The 26,190-nt window shown below is 35.2% G+C and overlaps 2 protein-coding genes across 4 annotated transcripts in view; both read left to right on the top strand.

The window, feature by feature from the left end:
- The window catches only part of AGBL4 (AGBL carboxypeptidase 4), a 1,086,758-nt gene that overhangs the window by 123,754 nt on the left and 936,814 nt on the right, over window positions 1–26,190 (top strand). The window lies entirely within an intron of this gene.
- Window positions 21,130–21,435, top strand: LOC112314564 (small ribosomal subunit protein eS27-like). Its single transcript, XM_024571132.4, has one exon. It carries the CDS (start codon window positions 21,138–21,140, stop codon window positions 21,387–21,389), a length of 252 nt encoding a protein of 83 aa, XP_024426900.1. The 5' UTR covers window positions 21,130–21,137; the 3' UTR covers window positions 21,390–21,435.

Below are 26,190 nucleotides of genomic sequence, written 5' to 3'. Positions count from 1 at the left end.
CTATTAAACAAGTGTTTTTAACCCATGCATATAGGGCATAAAGGAAACTAGAAACTTGTCAGGCAGTCTCTTCCTTTTTCCGTATTTGTCTGGGCCTACATCTTCTCACCTGTTTTCACTTTGCTGTAGCTTTCAGTTGCCATAGTGTTGATTTTGTCCTGATGAACATATTCTTGTATACTCGGTCTTATGTATCCATTCCTACTATCAAAAGGAAAATATTACTGACTCAGCTTGGGTGTGGTCTGTTGTGGTGAAAGAAGGTGGTCATTGGTTATCTATGGCTGCCTTTTCAGGGCTGTGGGTAGGACAGATTCTCTAACAAGGGACTGTAGGTAGTGAGGAATGATAGACATCTCTAAAATACTTGGGCCTGCAGGTCTGCTATGGTTCTTCAAGGTTGACACATCTCTCATTTTGTGGAACAGCTACTACACATACCTTTACCTTTCTCTTTCTGACTTCCTGCAGTTACATGTACTGCTGACGGCCCTTGCTTTTCATCCCAGTATGCCTCATTCCTGAGCCAGCCTTGACCATGTAGTGTCAGAGTTGCTGCCATCTAGCCTTGTTATCTCACGTACAAGAGACAAACCCTGGTCATTAGTCTACAAGTTGTAGCTTTTCCTGCATTGTTATAGTCTGCAAAACTGGATTCTTGCTCTATAGCTCCTTTTCTGTGGCATAATTTTACTCTTCACCTAGCTTTAGGTGTCTTAGAATTAGTATCCCTTTAAGCCTGGGGTATTGCCTTGAAGGAATCTTGATAGGAATCTGGGCTGGGAAGCTTAATTTTCGCCATTTCTATACTCAAATTTACTTATTTGCTTCAGCTGAGATCCAGATATGAATAGACAAATTTCCCTGGACCACTCAGTGGTAAATATGCTTGATCTGCATTATTGTCCACAGCCTAGATCTTTTGGAACCTTTTTCAGTTGAAATTTTGCCTCAGCATCTTGTGCTTTTTGGGTACTGTACATCAAACTTCCTGGTTACCCTTGCTGGGATCACTCTCTTCAGACCCGGCTCTGGATCCTGAAAGCACACTTTAATTGTGACAGTATGACTCTAGTTCTATCTGTAAAGTGGTACAGGTGAGAGTTAAGGATGGTAGTGTTAGATATTAGGAGTTTACCTTTCCTAAGAAAGGGCTGCTTTTCAATATTTTTACACCATTTGTTATTATAGAGAATTTTGATTTCTTGGGATTTCTAAAGTACCACACCAAGATATTCCTTCAGTGATTTCATTTCTGTTGGTCTTGTATTATATAGGGATAGGTGTGGGAGTAGAAAGAAGAGAAAAGATACCTCTGATAGAGTTGTTCCTTTCAGAAAAGTGTAATGCCCAGTGAAGGACATAGCTCATGTTCATCAATAATATCAGGAGAGTGAATCAAGCAAGAGATAGAAGGATTTAATTTTTGCATATTAATTAATTACTAAGATATTTATTGTGTTTACCCCACATCATGTTCTATTCTAGGCATTGGGGGCAAATGTAACTAAGATCGGATTCTTGCTGTCAAGGAGGTCACAGTCTGATTGGGATTCAAGTAAGTGCGCTGAAAAAGCTAAGGGGCTGATATTGTTTAAGTCTCTGCCATCTCTCATTGGACAGATCTTTAATACACTGTGCAACCTCTCACCCCAAGCCCTTTGTACTTCTTCTGCCTGGAATACGCTGCCACCAAAATACTTACATGGTACAGCTCTCACTTCATTCAGATTTCTGCTAAAATGTCATCCTATCTGGGAGGACTTTGCTGGATACACAACTAATATAGTACTCTCTTTTCAACTCTACTATCCCTCTTACCCCAATTTATTTTTGTTCTTAGCATTCATCATCACCAGCCTTGTTATATATTTATGTTTTTGTTTGATTATTTTGTCTTCCCCTCTAAAATGTAAGCTTTGTGATAATAGAATTGTTTTTGTATTGTTGAATGCTTTATATCCTTAGTACCTAGTACAGCATCTTCTACAGAATGGATGATCAAAAAATATTTTTTGATTAAGTAAGGGAATTAATGAATCAGGTACAAGTGAGTAGAGTCTGGATAGGTGTTATAGAGTCACCAAGGAGGGAGTGGTTATGTTTACCTGGGGGCAGACCGTGGTGTCAGGAGGTGGTCTGAGAGTGGGGAGGGGGTGGAAGTAGATAGTTTTTTCATGTGCTATGGCAAGAGAATGTCTTAGGCAAGAGATGTTTTTAAATCTCATCCTAGTGGTGTGGCATTCTATATTAGTAAACTTTTCAAAATTTATTGTTTATTCATAGTCTTTTTAATGTCTCTGCCTATTGATGAGTAGTCATTAACTTTTCTACTGGGTTGTAGGTTTCTTGAGGGCGGGACCAAGGTTTGTTTTTGTATGCTCAGAGCCTAACACAGTGACTGGGAAGTAAATTAATAATTGTTCCCTTAGAGCTGGAATATTCTAGAATTCTGTGATTCTTCCTTAGCAACACTTTTACAGTTATTGTTTAAGAATCTTGCAGATGGTGCACTTTTGGTCCATTAAATCTTATAGCTCTGGCTTCTTTCCCATATCTTTCATCTGGGAGATTCATATATCTATTTTCATTGCACTATAATGATTTATTTATATGTAGGTCCTTTCCATTAGACTTTGAGCTGTTGGAAGACAAGGACTTCTTTAAAACTTTATTTCCTATAGTGTAGCTTGGTGCAGTGTCTGGCGCATGGTAGCTCTGCAGTAAATGTGGGATTAATGAATAGAAAATTAATGAGACTAAGTGCAGAAAATTATCATTTATCAAGTAAACACATGAGATGGAGAAAGGATGATTTGTATAATAGGCTGTGATAGATTTTAAACACCTTAATGATTCTCCCATGCTCAGATACTTCCAATAGTTCCCCTAAAGTCAACATTCCTAAAATAACCAGCTAACCCAGTGCCTGTTTCCCTACTGTCAATGTTCATGGATTATGTGGAGATACCTATGAATAAATTTGTACTCTTTCCTCATAGCCTTGCATCTTCATGTCAGTGTCCCTTAAGTGGGAAAAATGTTAATGAATACATCTACTTCGATGCATGTAGATAAATGTGGTGTATCATTATTGAAGCATCACAGCTGTCAGTCTCCAAATGTACAAGTCCATGTAGCGAGGTCTGTCTGGAAAAAGTCCAGCCATTGTTAATATAATGAGAATGGTTTGCATGACATTGATGTACCCTGGCAGCCAAGGAGAGTGGACTGGAATGCACATGTGCATGCATGAACAATGACAACTTCACTGTAATAGTCAGTGGAGCAGTGGATGCTGTTGACTGAGCACGTGTACTTGCATTCAGCATGACTGAGTAGAGCAACAAATCTGCATCAAATTTTACACATAGCCAAGTATTGGAAGCAACCTAAGTGTCCATCAGCAAATGAGTGGATCCAAAAACTGTGGTATATTTACACAATGGAATTCTATGCAGCAGAGAGAAAGAAGGAGCTTATACCCTTTGCAACAGCATGGATGGAACTGGAGAGCATTATGCTAAGTGAAATAAGCCAGACGGTGAGGGACAAATACCATGTGATCTCACCTTTAACTGGAACATAATAAATAGAAGAAAAAAGGAAACAAAATATAACCAGAGACATTGAAGTTAAGAACAATCTAACAATGGTCAGGGGGGAGTGGGGAGGGGACAGTGAGGAGAGGGGATTACAGGAACTACTATAAAGGACACATGGACAAAATCAAGGAGGAGGGTGGAGGTGGGGGAGGGAGGGGTGTTCAGCTGGGGTGGGGTGGAGGGATGAGGAGAAAAGGCACACAACTAATTGAATAACAATAAAAAAATTAAAATTAAAAAAATTTTCAAGCAATAAAAAAAAAAGATTGAACATTCCTCCTTAGAAACTGTTTGGATGATTCAGAAGGCCACAGCTATGGGCAACCGGTGATTGCAGCTTCAGCATGACAACATGCCCCCTCATGCATCACATCTCATGCAGAATTTTTTTGAGAAACATCAAATTACCCATATGACTCAGCCCCCCTATAGCCCAGATTTGGTGCCAGGCAACTTCTGGCCTTTCCCAAAACTAAAATCACCTTTGTAAGGGAAGAGATTTCAGACTGTTGATGAGATTCAGAAAAATACAATGGGACAGCTGATGGCAATTTGGAGAACTATCTGAGGTCCCAAGGTGCCTACTTTGAAGGGGACCGAGGTGTCATTGTCTTGTGTACAATGTGTCTTGTATCTTGTATCTTCTTCAAAAAATGTCTCCTTTTTTCATGCTGGATACTTTCTGGACAGACCTCATTGTATAGCCATGGTTCCCATTCTTAATGGTTCCAGAGTGTAGGTGCTGGAAGGAGCCAAGCTCAGAGGGACTCCTATGGATATTTCTTCCCTCCACTCTACCTTAGATGTACTACTTGCCCAAACAATCAGAGTTTAGGAAATGTAGTTATGACTGTTTTATGTGACTATTTTTATACTAGGCCAGAAGGAGAATGATTGTATATATCAGCAGTGCAATGAATCTACTACTCCTTCAATGTCTGTGTTTATAGGTTCTAATCTTTTTAAGGGTTTCTGTTTCCTCACTGAATCTTTATTCACTCAACAACTATGCATTGACTGTTAATTATATGCAGTGTTTGCTTATGTACAATATTTAAATACTTAACAACAAGCACAACAAAAAGCCAATGAATATGCTTTCAACCTGTACTTTTTTGCCCACAACTGTGGCATGTACCACTGGAGGAAGTGTGGTATGAGGCAAAGAAAATGCATTTTGGAATCAGACAGCTTTGGATTCTAGATTATTTTAGGCTTTTTACTTAATCTGTATTTTGACAAAGTATTTAGATTTCATACTGTTCTACCCTATCCATTTCTACTATGTTTGTTTGTCTTAATTCAGACTGCCAGGATTATTGCAGTAATTTCCAAATTTTACCTTGCTTCCTCAGTCATGTATGCTTTCAATATATTGTATATACTATTTTTTAAGCTTTTGTTTTGTTTATTAAAAGAGTACTTTTGTATGTCATTTTCCTGAAGCATAGCTTGAATCACATCACTTCTTACTCAAACGCTTTCAGTAACTTTCCTGTGCCTTATAAGTGAAATAAAATTTCTTAAAATTTCTATTTAAGACCCTTTAGTATGGACCTTTTCTAGTCTTCCTTTGTTTAACTCCACTGTACTTATCCAGTGCTTTAGACAATCTGAAATATTCACTGTATATTAAACATGCTTTTTGTTGTGGTTTTCTTCCTTATTCTCTTGTCTTAGGCCTCTGACTCTACGTCCTTCCTCAATCCCTACTCCCACCACCAACTTTTCACCTTTTGAATAAAACAACTTATTGTTTAAGACCGATTTCAAGTGTCATCTCATCCATAAAACCTTTTCTGAAAAATATTATCAGGTGTGTGTGTGTGATGTCTCCTTGTACTAACCAATTATTTGTATGTATCTCACAATGTAACATATTCTGCTTTGTAAATTTGGCTACCTTTTCCTAGAATGTAATAAGTACTTTAATACTGTAAATTATTTCTTATTTCTACTTTTAATTTTCTGATGGACTTGAAGTTGAATCTGGTACATAGTTGTGAGTTATAGATACAATGGAAGGAGCTTTGGAGACAGGCAGACTTGATTTCAAATTCTATCTTTGCTACTTACTGGTTGTGTGACTTTGTATAAGTTACTTAGCTGAGCTTCAATTTCCTCCTCTGGAAGGAAAACTTACACCTTCCTTACAGGGAGGAAAAGAGTAAATATTAAATGATATAAGATATGTAAAGCATTTGGAACACAGTGGGTTTTATATTGAATGATAGTTATTACTGGTTTTGAAACAAACTAGTATTTTTTTATGGAATCAAAATAGTCACTGGGAAGCCTAACAGGTAACAAAGGATGGGAAGATATAATTGGAGATAGCTAGTCTACTTGATAGACATGAATTTGAGAAATCACTGGAGCTATATGTATATAATCTCAAATTCTCTACTATTCTTAAATGGTAGAAGAAGGATTTCAATATTACTACCCAGCATCACTCAGTTGAGATGGACAAGGCTGAAGCCTTATTGTTCATTGCATCCTGTCTGGTTGTGACAATTTCTTCTCATAAAATTTTCTTTATCACGTATGAGGAGTTTGAAGCTGGTATTAATTTTGATTTATTATATAACATCACTTGGGTTTGACAATACATGATCTGATTAGAACAGTTAGATGTTAGGGAATAGTTGGAAAAAAGGGAAGAGTGCCTTTTGTACTTTGGTTTATGGACCTGTAAAGAGTTCTGATTTAATAGTTCTACTAAATCTTGATAGACTCTACATGTCCATGGCACTAGTGTTATCCAAAACATTTTTGGTTTCCTAAGAGTGTCATTGGATACTGCTAGGGGAGAATATTTAATCCTTCCTGTGTAGCTGAAAACCCATTGCAATAAAAGTATAATGTTCAATAGTATTATTCCATTGGTAGCACATAAATGTTTCTACTTACACTGATTGATTCTTGTCAAGTGCCTAATTGCCTACTAGGTTCAGATATTTTTCATGTTAATTTTTATTTAGTATTTTTATTTCTGAAAGCAAACAGGGAATAAACCATATATTATCACTGCATGTTTTTTTTCAGAAGCTAGTGAGAACTTTGAATCTATAACAATGCAATAATGGGGAGGTAAATTACCATAATATACAATGGGATTTCATATCCTAGCAATCTTCTATAGACTGCTAACTTGAATCATACTAATGTGCATATTATTCATATACTATGAGGTCATAAACATAAATTAGGTTTTACTATGTTAGGACCAGGACATTTTTCTGATATATTCAACATGCTTTTTCTTCTAATATTTATAACTATTTGGAAATAGTAAGTCTCTTATGTAAAAGGGGTGACATTCTTTTTTCAATTTAAAAAAAATTTAAAATTACAGTTTACATTCAACATTATTTTGTATTAGCTTAGGGAATATAGTCAATAATATTGTAATAACTATGTAAGGTACTGGGTGGGTACTTGAAATATTGGGGGGGAGTCACTTTGTAAAGTATTTGAATAATATTCTTAAACTAGCAATTCATTGCTTGAATTCTGAGTCCCAATGGACACACTGTAGAAAGAATGACACATATATATATAATTTTAAATTATTTTAATAGTAATAAAGGACTTGTGGTGTTGTAATGATATTATATCTATTTAACTGACGTAATGAGATTGTGACTAAATTCAGCTCTGTGCAAAATTATGAAGGAGGTTGTCTCAGAGGCACCACAAATTCAGTGTGCCCCCAAACTTAGTGATCTCCTCAACCCTGATCCGCCTGTCTTTTCTGTCTGAGTCTGTTGGCATTCTTATGTACTCCGTCACTCAAACAAGAAATCTCTTTAAGGCTGGACCATACCTTTCTTGACTTTGTGTTCCTATAGCCCAGCATAGTGGCTGATAGCTAATATAAAATCAGTAAGTAGAGAAAATAGGATCAATTGGAAGAGTGCTTCTGCAAAGTTTCTACCACTGTATCTACCAACTCACTTACATCTGTACTCTATACTATTTCATTACTGGAGAAACTGTTTCTGCTCTTACTGGAATTTAACCTTTTTCACTTGCACATGAGATCACATTTTTTCTCACATACTCAAAGATATCACTTCAGCAATTCCTGTCTCTATCTTCATTTTTATTATTATTTTTCTGTACTATGTTATTTCTATCAGCATATAAATATACTGTTATTTTTTCTATCTTTAGAAACTGCAGTTTCCCTCACAACCCTATCAGCTACTACGTCCTTTTCTGCTCCCTTTTACAGAAAAAATAATATTGAAAGAGTTGCCTGCCTCTAGTACCTTTCTCCCTGGAGCCCATTCAGTCAGGCTTTCATGAACCATACCCTGCTCCAAAATTGCTTTTCTCATGGTCACAAATAACCTCCAGGTTGTTAAATCACAGTTTTCACCTTATGTTCTTATAGTTTTATTAGCAGGATTTGACCCATCATGACTATTCCCTCCTCTATGATATATTTCTTTTTTGGGCTTCAAAGATGCATACCATCTCTCTAATATTCTTTCTGTTCTAGTGTCTATATCTCAAAATTTATTGGTTCCACCTCATTCCTTTACCTTCTAAACTGTGGAATGTTTCAGGGCTCAGTTCTTGCACCTTTTTACCTTCTCTCTTTACAGTTACTCCTTTTGGTTATCTCATCTGATAACTTCACTTTAAATATCATCTACAAGTGTGTAGATGATTGTATATCTCCAGTACTGACATCTCTCCTACTAGGTTCAGATATTTATTTCTAGACTCATATATTTATTAAGGTGAGCCCAGATTAATCATTGGGTAACCCACAAAATTGGTGGAAATAATAAAAGTGCTGTTGTCTTAAGCTACAAAGTTTTGTTGTGATTTTTTATGCAGCTATGAATACAAAATGTAAGGGTTTACTTCATCACCTTGAAAGCAAATGTAATGCATAATTTTTAAGTTTTTAAATTTATTTGCACACTGTATTGATAGATTTCAATGTTAACAGCAAATACAAATGCTAGATGATTCATGAAAATGCAAATTATTTACCCCCTTTCTCCTACAAGAATTCGTTATCCATGATGCATAATAATAAGAAATCAAAATAATGATTACGTTGTCTCCATGTGCACAGACAAGAGAGTTACTCTAGTTAGTCCAATACTACAATTCATGAATAAGGTAGAATTCAATTTTATGTATCACTCAGTAAGTTCAGTCTTTGATTATTTAGTGAAAGTATCAGTGTTTTTTAAAATAATAAATGTAGTGAATTGAATACAGGTTTTTTTTCCCCATCAGGAATCTGGGCCATTATGATGTAAATTACTTACATATAGGTAAAATTATATTTCATAATAAATATTGAATATACTTAAGTAAATAATTTCAATTTATTAATTGCTCTTTATTGTTAATCTCATGCATTGTGTACTATATTTAGAGAAAGGCTTATACTACTAACACATTGTCAGTTTTTTATGCGAGAACAAAGAATGCTTTTAACATTATAGATTAATATAAAAGACTGTATGTTCTATATTAGAAGGTTTCTGTTGTGAGAAGTTGTAAGTAAACTGCCAAATTTTACGTGTTAATTAAAAAAAATCCTAACTATGTAAGGCTTATCAACACAGTATTCTTAGCCCACATACACTGAATAAAGGACATCCCTAGAGCATCCACATCAGGAGTGGGCTGTAGAGACTGCACCATTGAGTCCGACAGTACTCCTACCACAGAAGGCCACCCCATGAAGGCAGGCAGTCAAAGCAGAGTGATCTAAGACAGAAACAAATGAAAAGACTCACCTAACATGGGGAGCCAAAGAAATGATCCCAAATCAAAAGGAAAGGTGGAATCCCCAGAAAAACACCAAAATGAAATTGAGGCAAGCATATAGAATTTTCAGACATAGAATTCAAAATAAGGGTTATAAGAATGCTTAAGGAACTCAGTGGGAACTACAAGGAACTTAATGGGAAATACAGCAGCATGAAAAAAGACATAGAAAGTATGAACAAGAACCAGGAAGAAATGAAGAATACACTAGCAGGAATCAAAAGTAGGCCAGATGAAACAGAGGACCAAATCAGTGAACTGGAAGACAGGGTAGGAAAAAAAAATAACCAGTCAGAGCAACAAAATAAGAAAGGCTAAAAAAAATGAGAATCATTTAAGGGGGGAGCATCAGGAAAACATGAAACATAACAACATTTGCATCATAGGAATATCAGAAGGAGAAGAAAAGGAGCAAGGGACAGAAAACATGTTTGAAAAAACAATGGCAGAAAACTTCCCTAAGTTGGGAGGGAAAACATTACACAAGTTCAGGAAGCACAAAGGGACCCAATAAAGATGAACCCACAGAGGCCCACTGCAACATACATCATAATTAAAATGGCCAAATTTAAAGACAAAAGAGAAAATCTTAAAGGCAGCAAGGGAGGAACAGCTAGTAATATACAAGGGAGATCCGATAAGACTATTGGCTGATTTCTCAACAGAAATACTGCATGCTGGAAGGGATTGGTATGAAATAATCCAAGTAATTATAAGCAGAGGCCTGCAACCAAGACTACTCTACAAAGCAAGGCTCTCATTTAAAATAGAAGGTGAAATAAAGAGCTTCCTAGACACAAATAGGCTAAAAGAGTACATCTCCATCAAGCCAGCACTGCAAGAGATACTAAAGGGACTGCTATAACAAGGAGAAGAAAGAGTGGGGGGGGCATGGGTGGGTGGGAGGAACACAGGTATGGAATAAATGGCAATGAATAAGCACCTATGTATAATAACCTTAAATGTAAATGGATTAAATGCTTCAATCAAAAGACAGATAGTAGCTGAATGTATGAAAGCACATCTTGCATATATGCTGTCTACAAGAGACCCACTTCAGATCAAATGATCTACAGGCTGAAAGCGAAGGGCTGGAAAAAAATATTCCAAGCAAACGTACATGAAAAAAAAAACATGGGTAGCAAGACTTATATCAGACAACAAAGACTTCAAAACAAAGGCTATAAAAAGAGACAAAGAAAGTCACTAAAGTAGTCCACCAAGAGGATATACCCCTTATAAACATATATGCATCCAACGTAAGGTCACCTAAATATGTAAGGAAACTCATGGAGCACTTCAAGAAAGATATCAATGTTAGCCATCAGAGAGATGCAAATTAAAACCACAATGAGATACCACCTCACACCTGTCAGAATGGCCATCATTAATAAATCAACAAACAACAAGTGCTGATGAAGATGCGGAAAAAGGGAAGACTAGTGCACTGTTGGTGGGAATGCAGACTGGTGCAGCCACTGTGGAAAGCAAAATGGAATTTATTCAGAAAAATAAAAATGGAACTGCACTTTGACCTAGTGATTATGCTGCTGGGAATATACCCTCAGAATCCCAAATCACCAATTCAAAAGACTTATGAACCCCCAACTTTATAGCAGCACTATTTACAAGAGCCAAGTGCTGGAAACAGCCTAAATGCCCATCAGTAGAAGAGTGGATCAAAGAACTGTGGTACACTTACACAATGGAATACTATGCAGCAGAAGAAAGAGGGAACTCGTACCTTTTGTGACAGTATGGGTTGAACTGGAGAATATTATGAAGTGAAATAAGCCAGGTAGCAAAAGACATACAAACTTCCAAAACTGAATCAAGAAGAAGCAAAAAGCCTGAATAGACCAATAACAACTAGTGAATCTGAAGCAGTAATCAAAAAACTCCTGGCATACAAAAGCCCTGGACCAGATGGGTTCACAGGTGAATTTTACCAAACATTTAAAGAAGAACTAACTCCTATCCTTCTCAAACTATACCAAAAAATTCAAAAAGAGGGAAGTCTCCCAATCTCTCTTTATGAGGCCAGCTCCATCTTAATTCCAAAACCAGGTAAATGTAGAACAAAGAAAGATAACTACAGGCAATATCTCTGATGAATATAGATACTAAAATCCTCAATAAAATGTTGGTAATTAGCAATACATTAATAAGGTCATATACCATGATCAAGTGGGATTCATCTCAGGGATGCAAAGATGGTAAAATATTTGCAAAGCAATAAATGTAATACACTATATAAACAAAATGAAGGGCAAAATCACACGATCATATCAATAGATGATGAAAAAGCATTTGATAAAATCCAGCACCCATTTATGATAAAAAAAACATTTGGCAAAGTGGGAATAGAGGGAGCTTACCTCCACATCACAAAGGCTATATACGAGAAGCCTACATCCAACATCATACTCACTGGGCAATAATAAAAGCTTTCCTTTTAAGATCTGTAGCAAGACAAGGGTGCCCGCTTTCACCATTCTTATTTAACATAGTAGTGGAAGTTCTAGCCACAATGATCAGACAAGAAAAAGAAGAAAAAACATTGAAATTGGAAAGGAGGAAGTAAAACTGTCATTATTCGCAGACAACATGACAGTGTATGTACAAAACCCTATAGTCTCCACCAAAAAACTACTTGTTCTAATAAGTGAATTTAGCAAAAGAGCAGGACAGAAAGCCAGTATTCAGGAATCGACACATTTCAGAGGTGAGGGGAAAGGTGGATAATGGTGGAAAGAAGGGGAAGGGACTAGTTAAAGAACATGTATGAATGACCCATGGACGTGGACAACAGTGTGGGAATTGACTGTGGGAGAGAGGGATAGGATGGATAGAGAGCAAAGGATGAAAATTGGAACAACTGTAATAGAATAACAATAAAAAATTTAAAAATCCAGTATTTTTAGAGATTAGCAACACATCCACAATCCAATGGTGCAATTTTCTAGCATGAATTTATTTTAATTTTTTATTGTTGTTCAGTTACAGTTGCCCTACCTTTTTCCCCATTGCTCACTCCTACTGCAACACCCCCACTTTCACAGTCAATCCCCCCCCCTTCATTGTCCATGCCCATGAGTCCTCTACCTGTGTTCCTTTTCTTGCACTTTCCCCTTCTTTCCCCCTTTACCCCCATCCCCCCTCTCTCCTCCCTTCTGGTCACTGTCAGTTTGTTCTTTATATCAATGTCTCTGGTTCTATTTTGCTCATTTGTTTGTTTTATTGATTAGGTTCCACTTATAGGTAAGATCATATGGTATTTGTCTTTCACCACCTGGCTTATTTTACTTAGCATAATGCTCTCCCGTGACAACCATGCTGTCATGAAGGGTAGGAGCTCCTTCTTTCTTTCTGGTGCATAGTATTCTATAGGAGACTGTTCTGCCTGGCATGGGCCCAGCTCCCACTTGGAAAAGCCAGTGGGGAGTGAGGTCCAGCACAAAGGATCTACGCCCACAGATAGGTTCTCCAGTGAGGAATCAGACCTGTACCTAGGCTGCTTTGAGACTTGCTTTTTGCTAAAACTCCCTCACCCTGAATTGAGGCAGCAAACTGTTTACTACATATCTTTAAAGTAACTTCCTAAAGTCTATGCTAAACCTCCCAAGGTGGAGTGTAACCAGTTCAACTACTTTTCCCTTTACATTTGTAGATATCTTTCCTTTTTGATGTAATTAGCAACATCCTCTCCTTTGTTTTCTGTAAAAGGTAACCACCTAAAGCAAACCTGTGCATAGTAAATGAGGACCATCCTCAATGTAATGTGCCCAGAAAAGCAATAAAAGCCTGTCAAGGTAAGGGTGGGGCGCTGTCCCCTTGAGAGAATGGCCATGCAGTTCAGTCCCCTGCTGTCCCTTTTCCTCCACTGGACTCGGTAGTCCATGTGAATTTGTCCATTGCTGCCACAATACACAGATTCTGCCATGGGCCCGGATCTGCATCAGTATTCCATTGTATAAACATACGACAGTTTTTTGCTCCATTCATTTAACTGTGATCCACTCATAATGGGCACTTAGGCTGTTTCCAGCACGTGGCTATTATAAATAATGCTGCTATGAACTTTGGGGTACATAGGTTCTTTTGAATTGGTGATTCAGAATTCTAAGGGTATAGTCCTAGCAGCTGGGATCATTGGATAGAGAGGCAGTTCCATCTTTAGTTTTTTTGATGAAATTCCATACTGTTTTCCACAGTGGCTACACCAGTCTGCACTCCTACCAACAGTGTACTAGAGTTCCCTTTTCTCCACAGCCTTGCCAGCACTTGTTCTTTGTTGATTTATTAATGATGAATTTAAACCATTCATATTAGAATAGGCAGTCAGCACTTTGCTTTAATTTATTTTTAATAGCAGTATTGCTTGTTTCCCTACAATCAATATTCAAGCAAATACAACATTGGAAATAATAATTATCAAGTCTTTTAATTGACATGAGAATAGAAAAACTGGGTTTATTAAGATAGTACAGTTATTGATACCTGGTTGATAATTATTATAATTATAGCAATTTTTCATATTTGTACAACACTATAGTCATTTTTAAAAAGTTTGTCAGATTTATTATTTCACTTTCATCATTATCACTTTTAGACTAATGTTAGCTTATCATCAACATCATCATCACATCCATTTTAGACATGAGGGTACTTCAGTTCCGAGAGGTAGAGTGAATTTTCCAAGATCACTTGGCTGATGAGTAGACAACCTGGGAGTAGGATTCTGAATTCTTTAAAGCTCTTTAAAATTAATACCAGTAAACACTCAATGAATTTATTAAGTGTCACAGAAATTAAAACACCAGAAATACCTTTCAAGAGGAATGGAGAATGTTATTTATATTATATATGGAAAACCCTGAACAGTCCACCGAAAAACTACCAGATCTAATAAATGATTTTGGCAAAGTAGTAGGATACAAAACCAATATGCAGCAATTGGTGGCATTTTTCTATAAAAATAATGAACTATCAGAGAGAGAAATTAAGATAACAATCCCATTTACTATTGTGATAAGAACAGCAAAAATGTTACCTAGAAATAAATTTAACCAAGGAGGTAAAAGGCTTGTACTTGGAAAATTATAAGACACTGAAGAAAGAAATTGAGGAAGATAAAATGAGTGGAAGCATCTACTGTGTTCATGGATAGGAAAAATTAACATCATTAAAATGTCCATAGTACCCAAAGCAATCTACAAATTCAGTGGAATTCCTATTAAAATGCCAATGGCATATCTCACAGATCTAGAACATATATTTCAAAAACTTACATGAAGGTATAAAAAAACCTGAATAGCCTAAGCAATCTTGAAGAAGAAAAACAAAGTTGGAGATATCACACTACCTGATATCAAATTATACTAGAAGGCCATAGTAATCAAAACAACATGGTATTGGTAGAAGAACCAGCATATAGATCAATGGAACTGGACAGAGAGCACATATATAAACCCACACCTTATGGCTCATTAATATTTGATAAAGAAGGCAAGAATATACAATGGGGTAAAGATAGTCTCCAGAAAATAATGTTGGGAAAAGTGCACAAATACATGCAAAAAAAATGACACTAAACCACCAACTTATATCATACACAAGATTAAACTCAAAATGGATCATATACTTAAATGTAAATCTCTAAATCAGTGGTTTCCAACCTTTTTGGCACAGGGACTGGATTCATGGAAGACAATTTTAACACGGACCAGAGTGGGGTGGATATGGTTTCGGGATGATTCAAATTCATTACATTCAAGGTCACCTCCTGCTGTGTGGCTTGGTTCCTAACAGGCCCGGACCAGTACTGGCCTAAGGCCTGGAGGTTGGGGACCCTTGCACTAAACCATAAGAATCCTAGAAGAAAATGTAGGCAGTAAAATTTTAGACATTACTTGTAGCAATATTTTTGCAGAAATATCTGCTTGGGCAAGGGGAAAAAGGAAAAAATAAATGAATGGGAGTACATCAAACTAAAAAGCTTTTGTACAGCAAAAGAAACCATCAACAAAATGAAAAGGGAATGCACTGGATGGGAGAACATATTTTTCAATGATACATCTCATGAGGGATTAATTTCCAAAGTAGATAAAGAAGTTATACTACTCAATACCTAAAAGACAGAGAACAAAAATTAAAAACAGGCAGAGGACATTAATAGACATTTCTCCAAAGAGGATATATAGGTGGCCAGTAGACATATGAAAAAAAATGCTCAACATCAGTAATCATCAGAGAAATGCAAATTAAAACCACAATGTGGTATCACCCCTCCACCAGTCAGAATCGCTATCTTTAATAAATCAACAAACAAGTGTTGTAAGGATGTGGAGAAAAGGGAACCCTCGTTCACTTCACTGTTGGTGGCAATGCAGTCTGGTGGAGCCACTGTGGAAAACAGTATGGGTTTCCTCAAAAAATTAAAAATAGAACTGCCTTATGACACAGTGTTCCCACTTCTGGAAATATATACAAAAAGACTCACAACACTAATTCAAAAGAATATATGGACTCCTTTGTTCATTGCAGCATTATTTACAATAGCCAAAATCTGGAAACAGCCTAAGTGGCCATCAGTAGGTGAGTGGATAAAAAAGCTCTGGTACATTTACACAATGGAATACACTTGGATATAAAGAAGAGGGAAGTGTTACCTTTTGTGACAGTATGGATGGAGCAGGAAATTATTCTGCTAATTGAAATAAGCCAGTCAGAGAAAGACAAATACCATATAACCTTACTTATATGTGGATTCTAATGAACAAAATAAATTGATGGACAAAGGCATGGATACTAGGAACAGACTGACAGCAGTCAGAGGGGAGGGGTTGGGGGGTAGGTAGAAGTAGGCAGTGGTGGGAAAATGGGGAAGGGAGGAGACTTTGCTTGGGGAGATGGGTGCACAATGCAGATAATGTTTTGTTGTATGTGAAACCTGTGTGGTTTTGTAAACCAATGTCACCCAAATAAATTCAATTAAAAAAAAGAAATGTGCTCTCAAGCCATAAAAAGGCATTAAAGAAATTTAAATGCAGAGAGAGAGAGGGAGGGAGAGAGAGAGAGAGACAGTGAATGAGAATGGTATTTAGGCTTTCATATTCTGTCTGATAGATTAGTAATTCTTTCTGAAATAGTAGACACAGGAGTGGAAAGAGCACGGAGTTCATAGTCTGAGCCTGGGTAAATGTTTCAGCTCTGTTATTTAACTAGCTTGTGTTCTTTAGCAAGTCATTTATTTTCTACTATTTAGTCTCCTCATTTTAAAAAAATGAGAACCAAATGTTTTTTAGGATTATGAGGAAGATAATGAATAAATATTTGTTGAGCAAAAATTATAAGCAGGCATTGTCTTAGGATATTTATATCTGATTCTTCATTAAGTAAACAATCATGTAAAGGTTCTTTAGAAATTGTAAAATCCCCCCCAAATAACATCTATATTTCTTTTCTTTCCTTTTTTTATTGTTGTTCAAGTACAGTTGTCACCATTTTCCGACCACCACTTTCCCGCACTCCACCCACCTCACCTCCCACCCTCAATCTTACCCCCTGTTGGCTTTGTCCAGGGGTCCTTTATACATGTGCCTTGACGTCCCTTCCCCTTCTTTCTACTGTTATCTCCCTCCCCCACCCCTCTGGTTACTGTCAGTTTGTTCTTAATTTCAATGTCTTTGGTTATATTTTGCTTGCTTGTTTGTTTTGTTGATTAGGTTCCACTTATAGGTGAGATCGTATGGTATTTGTCTTTCACCACCTGGCTTATGTCACTTAGTATAATGCTCTCCAGTTCCATCCATGCTCTCATGAGGGTTAGGAGCTCTTTCTTCCTTTTTGCTGCATAGTATTCCATGGTGTAAATTTACCATACTTTTTTGATCCACCCAATAACTGATGGGCACTTAGGTTGCTTCCAGCACTTGGCTATTGTAAGTTGTGCTGCTATGAACGGTGGGTTGCATAGGTTCTTTTGAATTGGTGTTTCAGAATTCTTAGGGTATAATACCATCAGTGGAATTGCCAGGTCAAAAAGGCAGTTCCATTTTTAGTTTTCTGAGGAAATTCCATAATGTTTTCCAGAGACTGCACCAGTATACATTCCCACCAACAATGTAGTAAGGTTCCCTTTTCTCTACCACCTCGTCAGCACTTGTTTGTTGATTTGTTTATGATGGCCATTGTGACCGGTGTGAGGTTGTATCTCATTAGGTTTTCTCATTAGGAATTCTTTACATTGTCATATGTTGTGTGACCATTTGGTCCATTTGGCTAATTTATTATATTTAATGATGCCATCCCTTTCACTCCATAATGCCTTTACACTTGTCCTTTTATTCTAGAATTTATCTTTCTTCCCTTCTCCCTTGTGTTATCCTTACTTCCTATAAATAACCTTTAAACATTTTTCAAGCCTTTTATATCCCAAGCAGCAGTCATTTCTAGCATAAAACTTCCCTGAATCCCCTTAGTCTACCAACCAATTCTCCTGATGGGACAACTGATCATACCTACTACATGAACACAGTTTAACAATAGTAACACTATTGGTTATGGGTTTTTATGTGCTAGTGCTCTACATATATTACATCATATAATCTTCAAGTTAACTGTCATTTCCATTTTATAGGTGGGGGAAACTCATGCTGAAAGAGGAAGTATAACTTGCCTGATATCACACTTCCTTTCCTGTGGTAGAAGATTGAAATCTATCAGAGTGATTCATAAGTCCATGCTTTGTGTAATACAAAAAAACTGCCTTTAGAATTTTGAAAATTTCTCATATTATGTTTCCTTCTTTTTTCCTTTTTTATACTCATGTCTCCCTTGTTAGATTATAATTTCTTTAAAGATAGAAATCATATCTCTTATTATACCTCCCTCTTCCTTTACCCTGTCATACCTAGCACTCTTTTGAATACAGTTGACATTCAGTCATGTTTGCTGCAAAGAAATGAAAGATGTTATGGTATTCTTTTAGGAGACTGAGGCTATGTTTTATGTAAATTTCATGTATCTCTACACATTCATTTGAAAATATTTATTTTATATATAGTATGTACCCACAATTATTTTAGCCTAAGTTTGAGTTTAGAGGTAGTGAATCAAATAATCTTTGGTTTAAATATACTAGCTCTGACACCAACTTGTATAACCTTGGGCATGTCACTAATCCTCTTAGAGCCATGTTTTTTCCAGCTTCATAAGGATAATATTCCTTTAGAGAATGAAATTAGGTAATGTGTATAAAGGAATTTAACTGCTATTTTGTGTGTTGTATTCTTGGTAAATGTTCATTTCTTTGACAATATTTCCTGCTCATCACCCTCAATTCCCTAGTTACAAGATAATAGAGATAACTTTTAAGTCTGATGATTTTATTCCCCGCTGTATTTATTTTGGTTTTACTATTATTTTCAGATATGAGTTTCCAGAATATAATATGTAAAAATTGGTGAGTCAAGAGTGGTCCCAGAATGGATTTTTGTGTGCATCTAGCCTTGGTGCTAAAATTGCTTGTCTTTCCAAACAAGAGTATTATTCATGGAGCTTTGGACGATAGACACAGAGTCAGTAAGATGTTGTTGATTTCAGGCACAGAATTTCTTTGAGATGATTTCAACTACTATACTTTAATTCTGAGGTTTTTGTATTGCTGAACATCTCCCAAAGCTGAGTCTGGATTTTTCTATTTGATTTACAACCTTGGCTTCTAAAACTTCTGATCATATTTTATTTTCCTATAGTTGAAGAAGCGGTAATTATTGGAATGACAAAGGAAGTCATATATTTTAAAGCAGTCTGTGTGGCCAAAGGATGCTTTTAATGAACATTAACATTGGTGAGGCATTTGCAAGGCACATGCTGCAGCACTGATACAGGAATTCATTGTATATTTGAGAGTCTAGATTCATTGTTTCATAGCACCATTATTGCTTTTTAACCTTAGGCTAATGGAGACTGGATGATATCCTAGAAAATTCTTTAGTTCAGAACTATTTTTTGACATTTTCCTTAGCTACCAAAGTAAAGATAAGTAGCTATGAATTTGAAGGATTAATCTGTATTATCATTTTATCTGCAGCCAAACATTTAAGTATGTGTTGACATTGTCTGGGGGAGATTAATATTTAATTTACAAATAACTGGAAATCATTGAAATAAAATAAAATGTTTTCTGAATTTTAAAAATGAAATAACAAATATTTAATGCAAAGGCCTTTGGATATAACATTGTAATTGTCCTATAAAAAGTTCTTTGGTTGCATTAAAATGTTAGTATTGAATTATCAGTCTAACCCACATAAAGGAAGTAACAAGAAGTTAAATAAAAGTACTTAACTATTAATATATCAATGAACAGATGAATAGATTCCTCATAGAGAAGCAATTGGCATGCAGATGCATTGTTTAACAAACTACATAATGAAATGATAAAATTATATCTTATATCATATCTGTAAAAAGAAACTCATAAGCCCAAGATTTTAAGTTACATTAAAGACATGTATAATTTTTTAATTTAATCTTTATTATATTTTTTCCATTACCATTTAGTCCCCTTATAACCCTTCCCCCCAGCAATCACCACCCTATTGTCCATGTCCATGAGTCTTTTTCCATTTTGCACAATCCCTCCACCCCCTTATCTCCCCTTCCCATTAGCTGTCATCTGCTCTCCATCTATGAGTCTGTCTGTGTTTGGCTTGTTAGCTCAGTTTGTTCATTAGATTCTACAGATGAGTGAAATCACATAGTATTTGTCTTTCTCTGACTGGCTGATTTTACTTAGCATAATATTATCCAGGTCCATCTATACTGTTGCAAAGGGTAAAACTTTCTTCTTCTTCTTTTTTTTACCACTGAGTAATATTCCATTGTGTAAATGTCCCATAGTTTTACCCACTCATCTACTGATGAGCACTTGGACTGCCTTTATATCCTGGCTGCTGTAAAAAATGCTGCAATGGACATATGGGTACTTACAGATTCAATGCAATGCTTATCAAGATACCAATGACATATTTCACAGAACTAGAACAAATATTTCAAAAAATTTTATGTAACCACAAGAGGCCTTGCATAACAACAGTGATCCTGAGAAAGAACAAAGTTGGAGGAATCACGCTACCTAATATCAAACTATACTATAAGGCCATAGTAATCAAAACAGCATGGTACTGGCGTAAAAAGACACATAGATCAATGGAACAGAATAGAGAGCCCAGAAATAGACCTGCACTATTATAGTCAATTAATATTCGACAAAGGAAGCAAGCATATACAATGGGCTAAAGATAATTTATTTAATAAATGTCATTGAGAAAATTGGGCAGATTTGTGCATAAATATGAAAGTAGACCACCTTCTTACACCACACACAAGAGTAAATTTAAAATTTATAAAAACTTAAATGTTATACCTGAAACCATAAAAATCCTAGAAGAAAACATAGGCACCAAAATCTCAGACATGCTTGTAGCAGCTTTTTATTGGATATATCTCCCCAGGCAAGGGAAACAAAAGAAAAATGTAAACAAATGGGACTACATAAAACTGAAAAGTTTTTGCACAGCAAAGGAAATCAACAAAATAAAAAGACAACCCACAGAACATATTCTCTGATACATCTGATAAGGGGTTAATATCCAAAATTTATAATGTACTTAAAAATCTCAACACCACTTCTGGCAGTGATGACCTCCCTATGACAACATGCCTCTCGCAAAGGATCTCCTTCATCCCTCTCCAGAAGAGGAGAAGAGGAAACACAAGAAGCGCCTGGTGCAGAGCCCCAATTCCTACTTCATGGATGTGAAATGCCCAGGATGCTATAAAACCACCACCATCTTTAGCCATGCACAAATGGTAGTTTTGTGTGTGGGCTGCTCCACTGTCCTCTGTCAGCCCATGGGAGGAAAAGCAAGGCTGACAGAAGGATGCTCCTTCAGAAGGAAGCAGCACTAAAAGTACCCTGAATCAAGATGAGTGGGGAACCATCCCAATAAACACATTTTGGATACAAAAAAAAAATCTCAACACCAAAAAAACAAACAACCCAATTAAAAAGTGGTCAAAGGAACTGAATAGACACTTCTCCAAACAGGATATGCAGATAGATGTCCAATAGACATATGAAAAGATGCTCAATGTCACTATTCATCAGAGAAATGCAAATTGAAACCACAGTGAGATATCACCTCACACCTGTCAGAATGGCTATCATCATTAAATCAACAAACAACAAGTGCTGCTGAGGATGTGGAGAAAGGAGAACCCTTTTCCACTGTTGGTGGGGAAGCAGATTGGTGCAGCCCTTGTGTGAAGAAGTATGGAAATACCTCAAAAATTTAAAAATGGATCTGCCTTTTGACCTAGTGATCCTACTTCTGGGAATTTATCCTAAGGAACACTAAACACCTATTGAAAATAACATAAGACATGTATAAGTGGAGAAATTTAAATTCATGTATGTGGAGTAATTATTTGATGTTGAATAATTTTATATTACTGTGAAAAGTATCAAGATAACTAATACTATTATCACTTTTTGTTGAGCAGTTACCATGTGTCAGACATTGTTTTTGTTGTTTTATGTTGCTTAATTCATTAGATGTTTAAAACAGCCCTTGGAGGCAATTTTTGTTATTTTTATTTTTAAAGATAAAGAGTAAAATAACATTTTCTCTTTAGTATAATGTAAATACAACCAAACATTCATAGTCTACTTCCTAATTAATTAATGTGGTCATATATCAGATCCTATTCTTTCTCTCTTTTTTTTTGGCAACATGAAGTTTTTGCCATTTTATTGATGAAGGACACTTCCAGGAATAGGGAGGAACATGAATTTTTTAAAAAGATAATTAAATGTATACTTATTTTACTTATTGATAATGACTCACAGGATAACTAATGTAATCTTTTAATTGTAGTAGGTACAATTGCAATTTTGGCTCCTAAAAACATTAATCTTTTGAGATTCAGAAAACTATTAAGAAGAGAACTAAAGAAGAGAACTGAATTAAAGTTGAGGTATATCATAGTTCTATTGTTTTGTGCAACTTTAATGGTAAGATAATTTAGGAAGATTCTTTCTCAAAGCTCAGAATACAATAAGGGCATAATGTAACACTAACCCATGTATTTAAAAATTTAAAAATCATTTATAATTAAAATTTTAAAAGACATTATGCATTCATTGGTTGATTCTTATATGTGCCTTGACTGGGGATCAAACCCGCAACCTTAGCATATTGGGACGATGCTCTAACCAACTGAGCTATGTAAATATTAAAATAATAATATATACTCATTATTGGAAATGTATAAAAGATATAGTGAAGCAAATAAGATAATCTGTAATTTAAAAATCATAATTCTACCACCTAGAAATAAATTCTATTAACATGTGCATTTCCTTTTGGTTTATAGAAAAACTCAGAAATAGAATTTTTAAAAACATGTTTGAGATTATTTATAGAGTGAAAACATTTTTGTGCTTTTCACTTCCTATTATACCAGGATCACTTTTAAAAATCAGTAAATATTTAAAAAGATAATTTAAATAACCCATATTACAGAATATTAAACAGTGGCTAGAATTATTTAGTGTTTCCCTATTGTTGAACATTTAATAGCTTATGTTGCCAGGATGAATAATGCTTCACTTAACATTGTGGTACATAATGTTTTTGTTTGTATTTCTCCTCATTTCCTGAGGATACTGTACTTAGAAGTGAAATCACAGTTTCAATGGATCTGAATCTTACTTTGGAGCCCTTAAAGTTTGGGCTAATTGCTAATTGCTTTTCAGAAAGATTGTACCAACTTAAGCTTTTACAAACAGTGTGGGAAAGTCACTACATACTTATCAGTATTGAGAATAATCACTATTGGAACTTTTCTTATTTTCACAGGCAAAAAATGGCCCTTCATTTAATTTGGATTTCTTTGATTATTTGTAAGGTTGGACTTATTTCATATATTTGTTAACATTTGCTTTTGTGTTTCTATGAATTGTCTGTTTATGTTTTTCTGTTGGAGTTTTAGCTTTTTTCTAGTATATTTGATGTTTTTATGGTTTAAGAATATGAGACCTTAGTTATCTTTGTGGCCAGTATTTTTTTTAGTTTAATATATTTTAATTTTATGATCATGTTTTTGATATAAAAGAATGTACATATTTTATGTTTTCAAATATATTGATTTTTAATATATCCTACCATTGTTTCTGTGTTTAATCCTTTCAAATCAGAAAAATATATACTTAAGTTTGCTTGTAGCCTTATTATGGTTTTGTTCCATAGGTTTCTTTAATCCTTATTTAAATAAGTGTATGTTGTAAATGGAGGTTCTAACTTAAAAGTCTCTGAATAGCTATTTTCATCATTATTTATTGAATAATCTATCTCTTCTACTGACTTTTGTAATGTTTCCTTTATTACATCTTACACACCTCTATATGTGTTCTGTGGTTTATAAAATTTTGGCTTTAGTGCCCCTAATTAGAATAATCTACGGTTCTTACTAAAATGTGTATTCGTGGGCCTTGAATCTGTGATACTGAATTCTAAACTAGAAACTCTGCAGATGTACTTCACGAGTACATAGGACATTGCACAGTTTTCTTTCCTCTTCTTTTGAAATTTTACACCCTGCTCACTTATTTAGCTTTCTAGATAAATTTTTGAGTTAAGTTATGCAAAAAATACCATTGAAGTTCAAGTGGGAATTGCATTCATTTGTGAAGTAATTACAACTTTATAATAGTCTGCTTATCTAGGTATATAATATATCTTGCTGTTTGTTAATGTCTTTTTATCTTTCAGGAAAACTTAAAGGATTTAAATTTAAATAAAATTTTTCATATACTTTAAAATGACACGTCTATCTTAATAAAATATCTCAGCTTACGCTTACGTTTGGGACAGCATATGTGTCTATACTTACTACTTACCATTCAATTAACATATCATTTCAGCCCTGGTTGGTGTGGCTCAGTTGGTTGGAGTGCTATCCTGTAAACTGGAAGGTCACGGGTTTGATTCCCAGTCAGGGCACGTGCCTGGGTTGCAGGTTCAGTCCCCAGTTGGAAGTATGTTTGTCATATTTTACCTATTTATATTTTACTTTTTTATATAAAGATTTCAAGGGCAGAAGTTTTTAAAAATTATTTTCTGAATTCATTCCCTTTAGCTTTCAACATCTAGTGAAATCCCAAACACAAGTGTCCAGCAAATATTTGATGAATTGTATTGAATTCTCAATATTAATCTGGACCTCAAAATGAAAGAGCCATGAGTGAATTAATATTTATGTTTCTGGGATAATAGAAGATATCCTCCACTGAAGTTCTCAGATGTATTCTTTCAGTCAACATTAATTTCACCATCTATTTACTGAATATCTATTTTGGGTCATGTACTATGGTAGGAGCACAAGGATACAAACATAAGTAAGATAATTTCTATCAATATTTTTACTGGCCATTGAGGAGAGATAAATTTATAAATGAATAATTGAAATCCAAAGTGTTAAAATGCAGATAAGTTAATATTCTATGAGAGCATTCCTCAAACAGTGGTAGCTAATTTTTAGTGTCATATAGTAGAAACATAAGCACTTTTCCTGGTAAGGATTAGAATCTGACTCTCTTAGTACCACCTTGAGAAAGGTACTAGCTCTATGAAAATCATTTTCTCACCTGAAATAGAGAGATCATGTTTACTCATAGATATGATGATAATTATCATTTAATGATTCCCAAATTTAAATTTCCTACCTGGATCTTCTCTCTTAACTAAATACATGTTCAATTGTCTGATTGACATCTTTACTCAGAGTGTCACAAACGTCTCAAAAATAATGAGAATTCTAAAAAAGAATTCTAGACTTTCTCCCTTGAACCTATTCCCTCCTCTATTCATATTTTCTCAGGCCAGAAATATGGGAGTCAATTAATTCTCCTTTTCACTCACTTATGATATTCAGTCTATTTGCAATTTCCATTGATTTTTATCTTCAAAGCACTTCATCATGCTGTGTGCTTCTCTTCAGTTCTATTATCATCTGTTCCTAATTCAGGACGTATCATCTCTCTTGGACTATTCCAGTACATTTTGTGTTTAAGGAAGTAAGTGAGTACCTTTGGTGTGCCTAAGACTGAGAGGCACAGAGGAGCATGGTTAGAGATGCTGGAGAACCATTTAGTGTTAAATGATAGAGAGTATCTTCCATGCCATGGTAATCTGTTTAGACTTATCAAAAAAGACAAAGTTTTGCTTTCATAGACCTGATATTTTTGGGGGGGGGAGATGGTCTATGAACATATTAATAAATATAATGTATGATATATTTTAGTGCATAAATATGTATTTAAATATGCTTCACATATATAATATGAGTTTATATAGTTACATATAATATGCCATACATAAAAACAATGTATATTTAAATATATATAGAAAATATTTCAGTTTTAAATAATGAATGCTCGGAATAAAATTAAGGGAATAGAGAGTAATGGACTTCAGTTATTTGGTTGGATTGTGTTCATTCATGCAACAAATAATGACAGAGTGCCTTAGCTTGTTTAAGGATCTTATGTATGCACTAATAATTTCCTCTTAGTATAACCATATGAAATGAGTATTATTATAATCAAAAATGAGAAATTGGAGTCCAGTATATTAAATTATTTGTTAAATTTAAGGAGACTAGCAAGTACCTGATGTCGAGCTGTTTTATGCTTATCCCTATTGAATTT

The sequence above is a fragment of the Desmodus rotundus genome, chromosome 3 (genome assembly GCF_022682495.2).
Source record: "Desmodus rotundus isolate HL8 chromosome 3, HLdesRot8A.1, whole genome shotgun sequence".
In the NCBI taxonomy this organism is placed as follows: domain Eukaryota; kingdom Metazoa; phylum Chordata; class Mammalia; order Chiroptera; family Phyllostomidae; genus Desmodus; species Desmodus rotundus.
The sequence above is the reverse complement of the archived record's forward strand: the minus strand, read 5'-3'. Positions and strand labels throughout refer to the sequence as shown.

Excerpts from the sequence above, each read along its gene's own strand:
- LOC112314564 (XM_024571132.4), top strand. The coding sequence starts at position 21,138 with ATGCCTCTCGCAAAGGATCTCCTTCATCCCTCTCCAGAAGAGGAGAAG.